Raw genomic sequence first — 18888 nt, forward strand, 5'->3', positions numbered from 1 at the left:
GGCAAAATTAGGATTTATAAAAAAAAAAAAAAACGATGTGCAGATGTGCATGCTGATGGCAAATTAATCAAACGAATCCGATCCTAGTAGAGACTAACAAATTGATCCAGCAGTTTCTCAATTCCTCCATCAAGACAGATAAACTGATAGAAGATGTAAATACACGGTTATCCGCAAGTTGTCTCTTTAGCAGCTCAGAGCTATGCAGTCTCCTTACTTCCTGGTTTCTAGGAGGGCGGGTTCTCCTCCTTGAGCGACAGCTCTGGTGAGTAGCAGAGCTGTAGTATTTGTAGAACTATAAAGCCCAGCACAAGTTTTGTTGTAACACATTCAGATTTCAGTGGTTTATTCTGGAGCCTACACGATTTACGTGTATAGCCAACAGGGCATTTGAAGTAACACAACGCTCAGGACAGAGAGCAGAGCAGATACTACCAGACATGCTCTGAAAGATGCTGGCTGGTGACTTATAATTGCATCTAGTCAGAGGAGGAGATGGAGGGGGAGGTAGGTGAGCAGCTAACTGCTGTATACAATTCAATGGGCTGGGGAGAGATGGCTGTTATATTAGGAGTTAACCCATCTACTGTAATTTAGAAACTGCATGCACGCCACGGAAAAGATAAAATATGTAAGGAAATTGACAGAAGATAGAAAACCCAAGTAAACTGCAAACTTGCTTATATTCATGCTGTTTAAATAAAGCAATTTAAGAACACCTCTTTGACTTCCCTTTAAATAAATGATGCTATGAACATAATTTTATCAATAGATCCATGATAATTACATTTTTTTTGTTGCTACAAGTAAAACCACTGTAGTCTAAAATCGGAGACAAAAAGATGCAGAAGTGAGAGTGTCATGTGATTTATGCATCAGATATTTTCATAATAAATCACTAAACACATCGATAAGTAAATGCATTATTTTATTTGTAAAACATGAAATTAATGTAATTCATATTTTCACTCTTAAAACATCGTTCTGCAGCTAAATCTCTATGGCCTGACTTAAGCCAATAAATTATATACCTTTGTCTGACTTAACCAGTATAGTGAACTAGCGGCAATGGCAACAAGTTTGAAAATAAGTATCGCGGTGTTGAGTGGGTTGTCCACCTTTGGGGATCTTTTTTTTTTTTTAAACTTGCATGCATTTAGAGCTAAAATTATTTTTGGAATTGGGTTTCATTAAAAATTTGTATACTATTTGGCTTTTACAGGCTTTTTTGTTTCCCTGCACATTTAATTTAGATGTGGCCTGGTCATAAATCAGCTGAGAGGAGCTCAGAAAAGACAGATAAGGGTAGCAAACTCCCTCTGAGTCAAAATGAGCTCACTGATTGATTCTCAGATAACTCCTTCTGCAACCAGCCACAAAGCAGTACAACAGATTGGCTACAGAAAACAATGTAAACATCTTTAATTCAACCAAATTGTAAAAATTATTTTTAGCAAAAAATACATGCATTTAAGGAAAAGAAAAAAAAAAGTCCTCTAAAGTGGAAAAAGTCCTTTAAGTAACCCTCCCTCCATATTAAAAAGATATTGTGGTGTAAAATAAAAGGATAATCTACCAGAACTACAAATACTTATGCCTCCACAGGTTGCGCCGAACACGACCACTGGGGAACGCAGCTCATTTAGGCGTGAAGGCACTAGACTTGCACAAGTGTAGTAGACGTGAAATTGTATCAAAAGACGAGACGGGACTGATCCCACCCATCCCACAAAAGATGAGACTGGACTGATCCCACCCATCCCACAAAAGATGAGACTGGACTGATCCCACCCATCCCACAAAAGACAAGACGGGACTGATCCCACAAAGACGAGACGGGACTGATCCCACCCATCCCACAAAAGACGAGACGGGACTGATCCCACCCATCCCACAAAGACGAGACGGGACTGATCCCACCCATCCCACAAAGATGAGACGGGACTGATCCCACCCATCCCACAAAGACGAGACGGGACTGATCCCACCCATCCCTCACTATTCCAGTCTGTATATGAAGAGAGCAATCGTTTCAGTGTGAGCTGTGAAGAGGCCGCAGCAGCAAATTTCAGCAGAGCCCACTAGATGCACAAGGGCTGGGGATCATCGGACATTGCATAGCAATGCTTTGTACTTGGCAGGGGTAAAGGGGAGCACCACAGAAGATAAGGTGCGCTTATAACACTGGCAGAGCAATAAAAGACCACTTGTCCAAGCCATATTCCTCAAGAAAATAAAAAAGGCATGATTACGTGTGAACGCTATGGAAGATGTATGGCAACAGCTCTAGAACCTTAATGACTTGCTTAGTTTTCACCTTCACATTGCCTTCATAACTTGTTATAAGTTCAATTAGGGGGATTACTAGAATGTTTTTTATTACTGTAAAAAAAAAATAATTAAGATATCTGTTTGCATAATGAATGTCTCTAAATGTCATCATCTCGGCTATCTTCTTCATCTAGATCATCATCATCATCATCATCATCCCCGGCATCTCCTGACTCCAAGTCATCTTCATCCTCCACCTAAAAAAGAGTAGAGATGTTGATTATGTCAGCTAATAACGTTCAACAAATCTAATTGGTTGGTGGAGAAAATTGATGAACCACTAAAAAAGTGGGTGCAATGCCTAGACATTCAGCATTAACCCCCCAATCTGGGTGCTAAACCGTTTTTGAGGTGCCACTGGCTGCATGACACCTGTTGCTTGACATAACTGTCCTTCTAAAGCACCCACTATTCTCACTAGCCTAAAAAAAGTTTACTCAAGTTCTTCATGGGTTAAAATTGCAAAAACTGTAAAAAAACAAACAAGCAACTTTGCAATTTACCACCTGCCATATGTCTCTGCTGAGAATGTGCCTGTAGGCAGGAGCCTCACTAGTGACTCTGCTCGGGCCTCTTGATCACTTGCCATATGTCTCTGCTGAGAATGTGCCTGTAGGCAGGAGCCTCACTAGTGACTCTGCTTGGGCCTGTGTCTCTGCTGAGAATGTGCCTGTAGGCAGGAGCCTTACTAGTGACTCTGCTCGGGCCTCTTGATCACTTGCCATATGTCTCTGCTGAGAATGTGCCTGTAGGCAGGAGCCTCACTAGTGACTCTGCTTGGGCCTGTGTCTCTGCTGAGAATGTGCCTGTAGGCAGGAGCCTCACTAGTGACTCTGCTCGAGCCTCTTGATCACTTGCCATATGTCTCTGCTGAGAATGTGCCTGTAGGCAGGAGCCTCACTAGTGACTCTGCTTGGGCCTGTGTCTCTGCTGAGAATGTGCCTGTAGGCAGGAGCCTCACTAGTGACTCTGCTCGGGCCTCTTGATCACTTGCCATATGTCTCTGCTGAGAATGTGCCTGTAGGCAGGAGCCTCACTAGTGACTCTGCTTGGGCCTGTGTCTCTGCTGAGAATGTGCCTGTAGGCAGGAGCCTCACTAGTGACTCTGCTCGGGCCTTTGTCTCTGCTGATAATGTGCCTGTAGGCAGGAGCCTCACTAGTGACTCTGCTGGGATCTCTAGATCACTTGCCATACGTCTCTGTTGATAATGTGCCTGTAGGCAGGAGCCTCACTAGTCTCTCTGCTGGGGCCTCTAGATTACTTGCCATGTCTGTCTGCTGAGAATATGCCTGTAGGCAGGAGCCTCACTAGTGACTCTGCTTGGGCCATATGTCTCTGCTGAGAATGTGCCTGTAGGCAGGAGCCTCACTAGTCTCTCTGCTGGGGCGTCTAGATCACTTGCCATATGTCTCTGTTGATAATGTGCCTTTAATCTCAAGCTGCCTCACCTGTTCTCCAAGACCTTTCAGTTTATTCTTCAGACCGAGGATTTTTTGGTCTTGATCAGCTAAAAGTATCAAAAGATCATCTTGTTCCTTCTTGGACTCAGTGACATCTTGCGTCAGTTTCAGTTTCTCGTCCTGTAAAATGGCCGAGGTGCTTTGAGCAGCATCTAGTTCCCGCTTTAAAAAAGACTTCTCTTCAGATAGCGCCTTACGTTCATCCTAAAATAAAAGAAATGACAAATGTTATTTCCGCATGCACTTGCCCGTCTTTTCAAGATGAAATATTTGCAAACCAACAATAACGTATAGCTGGCAAAACAGATGACCGCTGCTGTCAATCAATGATGGCGACCGTGCTGTAGATCCTATGGACACTGCTGTGGTCAGAGTGACTGCCACCATGATCCTTAGGGCTCACTCACACGAGCGTATAACACAGCCGAGTGGCATGAAATGTTTTATCCGAGAGCACTCGGACCAATATTATACTAAGGGGCAGTACAGGTCTCCGGTTATTTTCTCATGCCGATTCACTATGAGAACAACCACAGCATGCTGCGAGTGCATCCGAGAATCAGAACACACGGACCTATACAAGTCTATGGGTGATGTGAAACATCGGACTGTACTCAGATGTTATCCGAGTGCAGTCCGATTACCGCGGACTCCGGCAATGGAGGAGATGGAGAAATTACTTTCTCCATCTCATCCGCACCTGTGATACAATTGTCTCATGAGAGAGGATCGGAGCACAGAGCACTGACACGTGGCTCAAACTCTGACAGACTTTGCACAATCATCCCAATTCTCTCGCACGAGAAAATCGAGGGCCGTGTGACCCCAGCCTTAGGATGGGCATGTCAGCAAGGTGTGACAGGGAATCACAATGCTGCACATATGAGTATAGCTCAGAGTTTCAGATTGTTAATACTAGTTTAGAAGCATTTTATGGAAAATCCCTTAAAGTCTTAATGTAGATTTTAAACCAATATGGTACATTATAACACTTTATATTTAATTCATTTACATTACATTCATCCACATTAGGCAATAAGCAGGAACCAAACTGGCTGCTATGGGCAAGAGGAATGTGACCATATGATAATTCTCATCATCTGCTCTAGAAGAAAAGGCCACTTTATATATGCACTTCTAGGGCACGGAGCTACTGGAACAGTCCATCACATTCATCTTCAGTGGCAGGTAAGCGGCAGTATGCAAGGCTCCAGTCCGCTGACCATGGAATGTACTGCATATGTGCAACATACAAACATTTGTGAAAGAATGGGTCATTCTGAAGAGCTCACTGAAGTGGAGCATGGTACTGTAATAACATATCATCATTTTTACAAGTCAGTGCATGAAATTTCTTCTTTCCTTAATATTCCGCAAGCAACTGTGAATGGTATCATTGGAAAAATACAAGTGTTTTGGAACCAGAGCAACTAATCAACAGAGTAGCAGACCACGCAAAGTTACAGACCGGGGTCACCGAATGCAGAGTAGCATAAAGGCCAACATTTGTTGACTCAATAACTAAGGAGTTTCTAAAAAACTCTAGCATTAACATCAGGCCACGAACTGTGAGTCAGGAGCTTCATGGCATGGCTGCAATCTAGCCTTATATCACTAAGCACAATGCTACGCATCGGATGGAACGAAGTAAAGCCCAACACCAGTGGAGACGTTTCCTGTGGAATGAAAAAAAAAAATCACACTTTTCTATCTGGCAGTCTGATGACAGTCTTTTTAAAAATCATCTCACCTGACAAACGAGCGTTTTGCTTGTTCGTCAGGAGATTTCCAGCTTGTTCAGATAAATGATAAATCAGGAAATAAGTGTTATCTGCATGCTTAAATACAGACTAATCTTGTTACTACTCTTAATATACAGCTGTAGTAGGCACTTGATGTCAACCTGAGTTTTAATTGACTTTTTTTATTAATGTGGAGAACATTACGAAATAGAAATTGATTGACAAACCTTTAAAGCGCTGAGCTCCTTTAGCAAATTTGCTACTTTCTCTTCATAGTCTTCATTCTTGGAAGCAATAGTAGAATTGTCACCCGACGTAAGCACGGCCTGTGGATTACATTGGAAAATATACATCTATATTACGGGGCTAGATGGATAAAATTAGGTATTACATCTCACTTATCTATACAAAACTAATATCACGATGGGAAATATGGCATTAATATCTTCCGACTGGGACCTACAAGGGGGGGCCAATATCCTTAAGACCGGGGATCTCAATTTTTGGTACCTTAGTCGCATGTCATCTACCAGCCCCCATCTGAGGTCACCCAATGGAGTGGCTTGTACCTGCTAAAAGCAGTGCTGGCAGATACAGCTTGCTCTGTGACTGCACCATTTTCCAATCGGAGTGCTACCCTCTGCAAAGAACTTCGCCATTCCCATGACAACAGGTCTACTAATTTATAAACACTGCCTAACTTTTCGGATTAAATATATAATATTTAACAGCTTAATTCCTCCTGCTCTATAAATCGCACCCCTGAAGCCTCGTAAGGCCCCACCTTACTAATATATATATATTATATATATATATATATATATATATATATATATATATATATATATATATATATATATATATATATATATATATATATATATATATATATATATATACACATACATACTATATATATATATATACACACTCACCGGCCACTTTATTAGGTACACCTGTCCAACTTCTTGTTAACACTTAATTTCTAATCAGCCAATCACATGGCGGCAACTCAGTGCATTTAGGCATGTAGACATGGTCAAGACAATCTCCTGCAGTTCAAACCGAGCATCAGTATGGGGAAGAAAGGTGATTTGAGTGCCTTTGAACGTGGCATGGTTGTTGGTGCCAGAAGGGCTGGTCTGAGTATTTCAGAAACTGCTGATCTACTGGGATTTTCACGCACAACCATCTCTAGGGTTTACAGAGAATGGTCCGAAAAAGAAAAAAAATCCAGTGAGCGGCAGTTCTGTGGGCGGAAATGCCTTGTTGATGCCAGAGGTCAGAGGAGAATGGGCAGACTGGTTCGAGCTGATAGAAAGGCAACAGTGACTCAAATCGCCACCCGTTACAACCAAGGTAGGCCTAAGAGCATCTCTGAACGCACAGTGCGTCGAACTTTGAGGCAGATGGGCTACAGCAGCAGAAGACCACACCGGGTACCACTCCTTTCAGCTAAGAACAGGAAACTGAGGCTACAATTTGTACAAGCTCATCGAAATTGGACAGTAGAAGATTGGAAAAACGTTGCTTGGTCTGATGAGTCTCGATTTCTGCTGCGACATTCGGATGGTAGGGTCAGAATTTGGCGTAAACAACATGAAAGCATGGATCCATCCTGCCTTGTATGGAGCATCTTTGGGATGTGCAGCCGACAAATCTGCGGCAACTGTGTGATGCCATCATGTCAATATGGACCAAAATCTCTGAGGAATGCTTCCAGCACCTTGTTGAATCTATGCCACGAAGAATTGAGGCAGTTCTGAAGGCAAAAGGGGGTCCAACCCGTTACTAGCATGGTGTACCTAATAAAGTGGCCGGTGAGTGTATATATACACACATACATACGGTGCATACACACATTTGTGTGTGTTGGGATCGGATATGTATATACTATATGTTCACTGGGGGGTGCACTATAAACAGCCTAGTAGCGAAAGCCATTGCTTCGTCCATCAACCGTCAGTCAAATGAGGGATTGTCCTAAGGTTTGGAAGCAGCGAAGTCCTGTTCCTGACTGGTGTGTACAGCATATCAATACTTGTCATGCAGATATTGCCATTGTGAGAATAACCCTTTAAAGCTTTTTACTGCAGTGTTAAGAAGACAGTCAATGAAATTTACAGATCCGTCTATACAAAAACTTATCGAGATAAAGCTAAAGGAGACCGGATTCCTTTCAAGCAGAATGTCTCAGGTATTTTATTTACCATATTTTGTGGTTTATAAGATGCACCTTACATTTTGAGAAGAATAGGAAAAAAAAAACTTTTTTTTTAATGAAATGGTGGCGCTTCTTACAATTGATGCATCTTATTGCTTATCGGGGGTGGTGGCTGCGGTGAAGGTGAAGCGGGGTCCCAGGGTCGCTGCTGGCAGAGGCAGGAGTGGGGTGATGCTGCAGACCCCAGACTGGGAGAAAGGTATGTTCGGATATGTGATGCAAGTGTTTGGTTGTGCGGGGGGCTCTGCCGACATTTTGTGAAAGCCCAAAGCCCCCTTACTTCCATGGTTTACTTTACGGTGGACTCCGGGAAAATGGCTGCCGGTGGCGGCGCATGCACAGATTTGAGATCTTGGCGCCGAGACCTCAACTCCCGAGATCTCCATCTGTGCATGCTCTGCTCCCGACACCCATTTTCCCGGAGTCCACTGCAATGTAAACCACGGAGATGCGGAGGCTCTGGGCTTTCACAAAATATCAGCGGGGCCCCCGCACCACCAAACACCCACAATTTCACACCTCCAAACATCCCCTCATCCCAGCCTGCGGCCTGCAGCAACACGCCACTCTTGCCTCCTCCAGCGGCTACCCTGCTCCACCGCGGCCGATAAGGTATATTCAAATTAACTCACTAGATGTAAATATGTAGAAGACATAATGGCCAATATTTATTTGGTGAGAATTTTGTCAAATTGATTAAATCTGAAGCACTTGGAGTTATCTGAAGAAGCACACATTTTTGTCACTGGTTTGAGTCTCTTTCAACCCCACCTAGGCCTTCAGAAGTACAACAGAAGGCCTAGGTGTACAGTAATGTTAATGAAATAGCTCTGTTCAATCTGTTGAAGTCTATTCAGCAAAGCTAAAAAGTAAGGTTCAGTAAGTCTCAAACCTAGTTTGCTTGCAACAGTGAGGATTTGGAATATTTTAAGCTTGATATGTGAACAGTCAATTAACCTATTTTCGACGTTGGGCATAAAAATACACCCACGTCGGAATCCCTCCCTTTGATGTGTGCTCAGCGACGGAGCCCACATCTTTTCCGGCATATGTCAGCTGTTCTGAACAGCTGACATGTGCCTCTAACAGACGAGGGTGGATTTGCAATCCACCTGTGGTTGTTAACCTGCTAAATGCCGCTGTCAATCTCTGACAGCGGCATTTAACTTGTGCATACCGGAAGTGTGCTGGAAATCCCGCCCATCGGTGACCCCGTGTCATGATCGCAGGTCACCGATGGGTTGGCATTACAATCAGAGGTTTCCAGCAGACCTCTATGGTTGTCATAGCTGGATTGCTATGAGCGCTGCCCGGTGGTCGGCCCTCATAGCAAATGAGCATTTGTGCTACACATAGGCGATCTGATCATCGCCTGTGTGTGGCACAAGCAATCAGACAACTGCAGATTACAGTCTCCCATGGAGACTATTGAAGATTACAAAATATATATATATATATATATATATATATATATACTAGACTGTGGCCCGATTCTAATGCATCGGGTATTCTAGAATATGCATGTCCCCGTAGTATATGGACAATGATGATTCCAGAATTCACGGCAGACTGTGCCCGTCGCTGATTGGTCGAGGCAACCTTTATGACATCATCGTCGCCATGGCAACCATTATGACATCTACGTCGATACTGTGCCCGTCGCTGATTGGTCGAGGCGAATTCACGGCAGACTGTGCCCGTCACTGATTGTGACTGTGACGGCAGACTGTGCCCGTCACTAGAATATGCATGTCCCCGTAGTATGTGATTCGCGGCAGACTGTGCCCGTCGCTGATTGGTCGAGGCAACCTTTATGACATCATCGTCGCCATGGCAACCATTATGACATCATCGTCGCCATGCTGTGCCCATCTCTGATTGGTCGAGGCCGCCCGACAAACCGTCGACCACTCCATATAAGGTATGGTCTACAAACCGCCAACCACTCCATATAAGGTATGGTCTACAAACCGCCGACCACTCCATATAAGGTATGGTCTACAAACCGCCGACCACTCCATATAAGGTATGGTCTACAAACCGCCGACCACTCCATATAAGGTATCCTGTTTGTAGACCATACCTTATATGGAGTGATTTCCAGGACAGACAGACAGACAGACAGACAGACGGAAAAACCCTTAGACAATTATATATATAGATGTGTGTTCAAATCACCCCCCTTTCGCCCCATTGAAAAAAAACAAAAAAGAAAAAAAGCCAAACATACACATATTTGGTATCACCGCATTTGGAATCGCCCGATCTAACAATATAAAAAAAAGGGTTAACCCGATCATTAAACGGCTTAATGAGGAAAAAATTCAAAACGCCAGAATTACGTTTTTTGATTGCTGCTACATTGCAATAAAATGCAATAGCGGGCAATCAAAAGATCGTATCTGCACCAAAATGGTATAAATAAAAAGGTCAGATCGGTGCGCAAAAAATAAGCCCTCACTCAAATCATGAAAAATGGAGATACAACAGGTCTCGGAAAATGGCGCCATTTTTTAAAACCAAAGTTTGGATTTTTTTTCACCACTTAAATAAAAAAAAAAACCTAGACCTGTTTGGTGTCTATGGACTCGTAATGACCTGGAGGAATCATGATGGCAGGTCAGTTTTAGCATTTAGTGAACATGGTAAAAAAAAAACAAAAAAAAAAACCTGTGGAATTGCACTTTTTTGCAATTTCACTGCACCTGGAATGTTTTTTCCCGTATTCCAATACACGATATGTTAAATCCAATGATGTCGTTCAAAAGTACAACTCGTCCAGCAAAAAACAAGCCCTCACATGGCCATATCGGTGCAAAAACGAAAATAGCTTCTGACGTTAAGGGGTTAAAAAATTAAAATCTAAACCTCTATTAAAAATATTCTTTCTAATGATACATTCACTTGCAGCCACAAATAACTGCATCATGATGAATATACAAGAGCAACTTACATTGGATTCTAATTTTTGGAATAACTCCATTCTTTCCGCTTGTAGCCTGTTAATTTCTGCAGACTGAACAAGGAGCTGAGATTTCAATGTTTCCATTTCCTGCACATAAATAAAACAAAAATAAACTGCCTCTGATGCTATGTTAAAGTATCACTCTTTACAACAATTTACACATTTGTTTCATTAGTTTTGCTATTTTTCTTTTTTTTATGAGTGTGCATGGGTGTTACATGTATGTGGAAGATCTGCAGATGATTTTGTGACCAAACTATGTGGTGAGCTGATGCCAATTCTTGTTAGGAGGACGTACCTTGTGGAGCTCGCTGACTTGCTCCGATACCCCAGCGCTTTGCTCTGCCGCCTGACCGCCGGCATGACTGTACTTCTGTAGACAAAACCACAGAAAAGCTATTAAAATGTGCAACATGCATTTGCCTTCATGAAGATCACAGGTAGATTTTGGCCAGACCACTACCCAATATTAGATTGATGAATCACAGTGTTTTGTCTATATTAGTAAGATGTTTTGTACACTCTAGCCCATGATTACTGTATAGCCTAGAAAATCTTACCAAGTTTTCTAGAAGAACATTCTTTTCAGAAAGCTCCCCTTGTAATAATTCATGCCGTTTCGTCCATTCTTCAATTTCCTCTTTTAATCGGCTGACTTCTTCCGACTGGAACCCGTTCATCTGTACATTGCTGTTATGTGAATTGTGATGCTGGCTATCCTTTCCTATTTACACATTATGGTTACCAACAAAAAGGAGAGAATGAATGTAGTACAAAACCAAAAAGCCATATACAAGGAGAAAGATGTGAGATTGACAGCACCAGTATGGCTTTATTCAGATAGGAAAGAAAAGATCCTCTAAACATTTGTGATCTGAGTAATTCCATTTGCTGAAGAAAGGACTATGGGAATACTACCTAGCTGCACCTTCAGAAGATTGTACTGATCTTTGTGTTGCTGAATTTGGGCAAGCTGTTGGGAGATTGTAGTCTGGAACTGTTCATTTTTCACTTGTAAAGAAGAGACTGCCTGTTTCAGATCTTCCAGTTGTATGTCCTATAGGAGAAAATATTGCAAAGTTAAATATTTCACCCTAAATGGGTTGGACACTACTTTTTCTTTGTTGATTGCCTATCTTTATGACAGGCCATTAAATTATTATGAAAACATTTACCGCACATCCTGCATTGTACGAACGTATACAATTTATTACATATCTTAGGAGTCAAGACTTGGTCCACTTTATACCGCCTGGCGCCTGTGCACTGCAGTACTTTGCTCTGCCCTCAACAGGGCCGATAAGTACGCCTGCGCCGGAGCCGCAGTGTGAAGACAAGAAGAGGACGTCATCGTAAGAAGATAGGAGGCCCCGGACTGGACCGCCCCTGGGTGAGTAGAATCTAACCTCTTTTTCTCATCTTTCAGGATACATCGGGGGCTTATCTACAGCATTCCAGAATGTTGTAGATACGCCCCTGATGCCGGTGAACTTAGCTCACCGTCGATTTTAGGGGTGACAGGATCCCTTTAAGTCATAAACAACCCAGTGCAAATATAACAAATGCCAGTTACCTAAACAACCACATAATAGTTTTCACTTATCTATGGAAAGTTACAAAATTGCAGTGAGCTGTCTGGTTATATTTGTCATTTGTACCATTGTTTCATTCAGTGGAATGGCACACTTGAAGTGGTGCTGTACTTTAGGTACCATTTATTTTTCCTTATTGCCGTTTACCTGCTCTCGGATGACACTTTTGTAGTGCGATATAATGTTATCGTGCTGCTCAAGGGATTTCTTCACTTCTTCTTCCTTCTTGTCTTCTTCACTAGATTTGTAGATAGCTTTAATAATGACCACTGCAGCCAAGAAGATTGGAAGAGTTACTAGCTAGTATTTCCTTAGCATAGTAATATGCACAAATAAATCAACATATACATACATGTTATCAGAATATTAATAGGGACTAGCTGGTACATTGCAGCGCATTACAGAAATATCGAGGATTTACAGGACTTACTTACAAGACTTACATGGTTGCCTGGGTTTGGTCTTCATGTCATTGGTGTTTGTAAGAGTGTCAGATATACACTAGATGCCCATTGCCTGCCTCACGTTACCACCTGTCACATAGGCTAGCCGATTTTTCTATAGTCTTTACCACTCATCTTACAATCATCACCAGCTGAAGTCTGCTTTAACCATAAAAATAGTGCTGCGTATAGGCCAGCATTTTCTGCAATGTAGTAAAGTGCTTCTGTAGTGAGGAGTGAAGACTTCCCAATGCGCTTAGACACCGTATGTTTGAGAAATCACTCTCTTTAAAAGGAATCTGACACCAGGTTTTTGCCACCCAGATTCCAGCGATGAATCACTTAGATTACTGGGTGCAGCAAATGTGACACAATCAGAGCTTTTAGATGTAGCAGAGCTCAGAAAGCAGTAAGATGATAATTCAATGGTGGGGGCGAAGATGGACCAGGATGCACACGGGCACCAGTCCAGTGATGATAATGTCCTGCTGATAAAACACATTGTAATGAAACAACAGCACATAGCCTAATACGTGACACATCGCTGAAATCAGTGTCTCAACGCCGCCCTCAGACTACACAGCAAAAGGCTGCTGACAAATTTCCTTTAAACTTTGGCCATGCTTCACATCTCTCCTTCATATTATCGGGCATGTCACAGATACCGTGGAGATGCAGCCTAGTCACGGTCACTGCCTACATTCACATTTCACCTTCCTCCTATTCCTCCCTTCCATCTCACACTGCAGTCAGAGGGAAAAGCTGCCTGTTTGACTTGGTGCCTCTGTGGCTATGATTCCAGGAATTCATTAGCCAGCAAGTTTCCCTCTCCAGAGTCAGGCTAGTTTCACATTTGCGTCTATATGCGCAGCGTATCATCCGCAACTGCAAACGCATGCAAAAAGGAAGGTTAAGGCAGCATTTTTTATCCGCATCAGCTTACGCATAACGGCGAAAAAACGCTTTTCATGCGCATGTGTTCGATATTTCCAGGAGGGCGTGTCTCAATGGGCGGGTCTAAATAAGTTCCTGGACATGCGCAGTCCAAAGTATGCAAGCACATCGAACGCATGCGTTCTTATAGACATTAATGCGTTTTTTTAACGCACTCATCCGCATGCCTGCGCATATTTGACGGAAATTTGCCGCCTCAAAAAATTTCAACATGGTGCGTTAGCCGCGCCCCGCGAAAAAATGCATGTGTAAGCAAACGCGAGCGAACGTATGCACCATGCATGTTAAAAGATAGGAAATCAAGACGCATGCGGATGTATGCGTCAGAAACGCTGCGGACACAACCGCAAATGTGAAACCAGCCTTAGACTACTTTCCCATTATTCCTCCTAAGGAAAGGTTTTCATTTTATTTCGGCAGTAAGTTTTTCTTTCTTTAGATCTGAAGTTAGCTAGCCAAGTCACTCAGCCAGGAGGACATAAGAGGCTGCAGGTGTTTTTAGGCCCAAAGACTGCCACTAACTATATATCTACCATAGTACCAAGTTGACAAAGTGTCCTTCTATATTCTAGCCAATGCAGCATAAGAAAAAAAGAGACGGAAAACAGCATGTGTATATTTATCCATAAGTTTACTGCACTCTAGTAGAGTCATGGGGTAGAAAGAAGCAGCAAACCGAATACAAGAGTCTTTGATAAGCCAATAGTATAACCGATTGGTATGTACAAGCCCCACATATGGATGCAAGCAAGCTAAGGATGAAATGAGCCCTTGACAAAGGCAGACGCCGAAACGCGCGTCAGGGTGGACGCATCCAGGGACAGTTGTGCCTACCTCCTTACAGGGAAATGTAATTTCATGCATATCCATCCTTAGCTTGCTTGTATATCCATTTATGGGGCTTGTACATACTACTTGGTTATCCTGTATATAAACTAGCCCATAGACTTATATGCATATGCACTTTATATAGGATATCTACCTTATGCGCCTGCAGCTTATTTAGGGCATCTATCTTCCTAATTACCTGTACTACAATACACATAAAAAGGACAAGCTGAAGCCATAAACGGGTGATCACCACACAATAATTGAAATATAAAAGATTTTTATTGAGCGCAAAAACATGCAAAAAAACATTAAAAACATTTAAAAGTCACACACGTGACTAAATAACAATACTAAATCCCATGATAAGAAAACACCCATGCCACCATGACACTCATGAAAACAAACTACGGTATATAGGTCAAAGAATGCAGGATACAAACAGCACACCATATCAGTATCAAATCTCTATTATGGATGAAAAAATAGCATTAAGGTAGAGAGAAATCACTAGATGTATACTGTGGCATATTATACAGATAGCCCAGTATCATGCCAGATGGTACTCACTAATAAGCAATTCAGGGAGAAAAAGCGAAGGTGTCTGTAGATAGCAATTAGCAGGATGAATTGATACAATAATACAACATAAACACCTGAAAATCACACCTGGATAAAATATCCAAAAGAGGCCTTATATAAATATATCCCCCTATAAAGGCTGTGAAAATGCCCATAGGGGCTGAGAGCCTATTGAAGGTATGGTATGAGGACAGTGTTTTGCAAAAAATATGCACAGATCCATGGCATATGGACTGGTCCGAGTATGTTAGAAAAACACACTCAAATGATATACAGACCGCAGACTGCTCCAAAGAATTTGGCGCCCTAAGACCCCTGGGTCGGTCCATCACTGCAATAGAGAAACCTGCAAAAGGAGTGTCATGTAGCAGGGGCTATGAGCCCCAATACACTAAATCTGACATCTAATATCCCTTCTAGTAATTCTCTATGCAGGCATTTACGCTAGTTTGCTATGTTCATGCACTTTATGTAATACTAGATGTTTCCAGCCAGCTAACGCTCGGCACGCTCATTGCTATGTGATTAACACTGCTGGTGATTAAACTAAAGTAAATAATGACAACATTCAATAGTGCTTACGCAGGTGGTAAATTAACTTAAAATGACGTTAATAACAATAGTGTGGTGATGTGTTGGGGGCGGGATTGTGTGTGGTAATGGGGTGGTGGGCGGGATTATGCGTGGTAATGGGGTGGGGGGTGGGATTATGTGTGGTAATGTGGTGGGATTATGTGTGGTAATGGGGTGGGGGACAGGATTATGTGTTGATGTGTTCGGGGGCGGGATTACGTGTGGTGATGTGGTGGGGGGCGGGATTACGTGTGGTGATGTGGTGGGGGGTGGGATTGTGTGTGGTGATGTGGTGGAGGGGCGGGATTGTGTGTGGTGATGTGGTGGGATTATGTGTGGTAATTGGGTGGGGGGGCAGGATTATGTGTTGATGTGTTCGGGGGCGGAATTACGTGTGGTGATGTGGTGGGGGGCGGGATTGTGTGTGGTAATGTGGTGAGGGGGCGGGATTATGTGTTGATGTGTTCGGAGGTGGGATTTTGTGTGGTGGGGGGGCGTTATGTGTGGTAATGTGGTGGGGGGCGGGATTACGTGTGGTAATGTGGTGGGGGGCGGGTTTACGTGTGGTAATGTGGTGGGATTATGTGTGGTAATGGGGTGGGGGGCAGGATTATGTGTGTTGATGTGTTCAGTGGCGGGATTACGTGTGGTGATGTGGTGGGGGGGCGGGATTCTGTGTGGTAATGGGGTGGGGGGGCAGGATTGTGTGTGTTGATGTGTTCGGGGGCGGGATTATGTGTGGTGATGTGGTGGGATTATGTGTGGTAATGGGGTGGGGGGGGCAGGATTATGTGTTGATGTGTTCGGGGGCGGAATTACGTGTGGTGATGTGGTGGGGGGCGGGACTGTGTGTGGTAATGTGGTGAGGGGGCGGGATTATGTGTTGATGTGTTCGGGGGTGGGATTTTGTGTGGTGGGGGGCGGGATTATGTGTGGTGATGTGGTGGGGGGCGGGATTATGTGTGGTGATGGGGTGGGGGGGCGGGATTATGTGTGGTGATGGGGTGGGGGGGCGGGATTGTGTGTGGTGATGGGGTGGGGGGGCGGGATTGTGTGTGGTGATGGGGTGGGGGGGCGGGATTATGTGTGGTGATGGGGTGGGGGGGCGGGATTATGTGTGGTGATGGGGTGGGGGGGGGCGGGATTATGTGTGGTGATGGGGTGGGGGGGCGGGATTATGTGTGGTGATGGGGTGGGGGGGCGGGATTATGTGTGGTGATGGGGTGGGGGGGCGGGATTATGTGTGGTGATGGGGTGGGGGGGCGGGATTATGTGTGGTGATGGGGTGGGGGGGGCGGGATTATGTGTGGTGATGGGGTGGGGGGGCGGGATTATGTGTGGTGATGGGGTGGGGGGCGGGATTATGTGTGGTGATGGGGTGGGGGGGCGGGATTATGTGTGGTGATGGGGTGGGGGGGCGGGATTATGTGTGGTGATGGGGTGGGGGGGCGGGATTATGTGTGGTGATGGGGTGGGGGGCGGGATTATGTGTGGTGATGGGGTGGGGGGGCGGGATTGTGTGTGGTAATGGGGTGAGATTATGTGTGGTGATGCGTTGGGGGGGCGGGATTATGTGTGGTGATGAGGTGGGGGGGCGGGATTATGTGTGGTGATGGGGTGGGGGGGCGAGATTATGTGTGGTAATGGGGTGGGGGGGCAAGATTATGTGTGGTAATGGGGTGGGGGGGCAAGATTATGTGTGGTAATGGGGTGGGGGGGCAGCATTATGTGTGGTAATTGGGTGGGGGGCGGGATTGTGTGTGGTAATGGGGTGGGATTATGTGTGGTGATGCGTTGGGGGGGCGGGATTGTGTGTGGTGATGTGGTGGGGGGCGGGATTATGTGTGGTGATGTGGTGGGATTATGTGTGGTAATGTGGTGGGGGGCGGGATTATGTGTAGTAATGTGGTGGGGGGCGGGATTATGTGTAGTAATGTGGTGGGGGTGGGATTATGTGTGGTAATGGGGTGGGGGGGCAGGATTATGTGTTGATGTGTTTGGGGGCGGGATTACGTGTGGTGATGTGGTGGGGGCGGGATTGTGTGTGGTAATGTGGTGGGGACGGGATTATGTGTGGTAATATGGTGAGGGGGCGGGATTATGTGTTGATGTGTTCGGGGGTGGGATTTTGTGTGGTGGGGGGGCGGGATTATGTGTGGTAATGTGGTGGGGGGTGGGATTGTGTGTGGTAATGGGGTGGGGGCGGGATTGTGTGTGGTAATGGGGTGGGGGGCGGGATTGTGTGTGGTAATGGGGTGGGGGGCGGGATTGTGTGTGGTAATGGGGTGGGGGGCGGGATTGTGTGTGGTAATGGGGTGGGGGGCGGGATTGTGTGGTAATGTGGTGGGGGCGGGATTGTGTGTGGTGATGTGGTGGGGGCGGGATTGTGTGTGGTAATGGGGTGGGGGGGCAGGATTGTGTGTGTTGATGTGTTCGGGGGCGGGATTATGTGTGGTGATGTGGTGGGATTATGTGTGGTAATGGGGTGGGGGGGGCAGGATTATGTGTTGATGTGTTCGGGGGCGGAATTACGTGTGGTGATGTGGTGGGGGGCGGGACTGTGTGGTAATGTGGTGAGGGGGCGGGATTATGTGTTGATGTGTTCGGGGGTGGGATTTTGTGTGGTGGGGGGCGGGATTATGTGTGGTAATGTGGTGGGGGGCGGGATTATGTGTGGTGATGTGGTGGGGGGCGGGATTATGTGTGGTGATGTGGTGGGATTATGTGTGGTAATGTGGTGGGGGGCGGGATTATGTGTAGTAATGTGGTGGGGGCGGGATTATGTGTAGTAATGTGGTGGGGGTGAGATTGTGTGTGGTAATGTGGTGGGGGGCGGGATTATGTGTAGTAATGTGGTGGGGGTGGGATTATGTGTGGTAATGGGGTGGGGGGGCAGGATTATGTGTTGATGTGTTTGGGGGCGGGATTACGTGTGGTGATGTGGTGGGGGCGGGATTGTGTGTGGTAATGTGGTGGGGACGGGATTATGTGGTAATATGGTGAGGGGGCGGGATTATGTGTTGATGTGTTCGGGGGTGGGATTTTGTGTGGTTGGGGGGCGGGATTATGTGTGGTAATGTGGTGGGGGCGGGATTGTGTGTGGTAATGGGGTGGGGGGGCGGGATTGTGTGTGGTAATGGGGTGGGGGGCGGGATTGTGTGTGGTAATGGGGTGGGGGGCGGGATTGTGTGTG

The 18888-nt window shown here is 45.0% G+C and overlaps 1 protein-coding gene across 4 annotated transcripts in view; it reads right to left on the reverse strand.

The window, feature by feature from the left end:
• Nucleotides 1-911: 911 nt before the first annotated feature.
• The window catches only part of USO1 (USO1 vesicle transport factor), a 123528-nt gene continuing 105551 nt past the window's right edge, over nt 912-18888 (reverse strand). For all 4 annotated transcript variants that reach the window (XM_077276497.1, XM_077276484.1, XM_077276490.1 and 1 more), the window contains 8 exons: nt 12463-12584; nt 11642-11780; nt 11284-11447; nt 11022-11096; nt 10712-10810; nt 5762-5860; nt 3781-3996; nt 912-2528 (listed from right to left, as the gene is read on the reverse strand). In XM_077276497.1, the coding sequence (XP_077132612.1) occupies nt 2430-2528; nt 3781-3996; nt 5762-5860; nt 10712-10810; nt 11022-11096; nt 11284-11447; nt 11642-11780; nt 12463-12584 (1013 nt within the window). In that variant the 3' untranslated portion in view covers nt 912-2429. The remainder of the gene's footprint in view (nt 2529-3780; nt 3997-5761; nt 5861-10711; nt 10811-11021; nt 11097-11283; nt 11448-11641; nt 11781-12462; nt 12585-18888) is intronic.

This window comes from Ranitomeya variabilis, chromosome 1 (assembly GCF_051348905.1).
Source record: "Ranitomeya variabilis isolate aRanVar5 chromosome 1, aRanVar5.hap1, whole genome shotgun sequence".
NCBI classification, from domain to species: Eukaryota; Metazoa; Chordata; class Amphibia; order Anura; family Dendrobatidae; genus Ranitomeya; species Ranitomeya variabilis.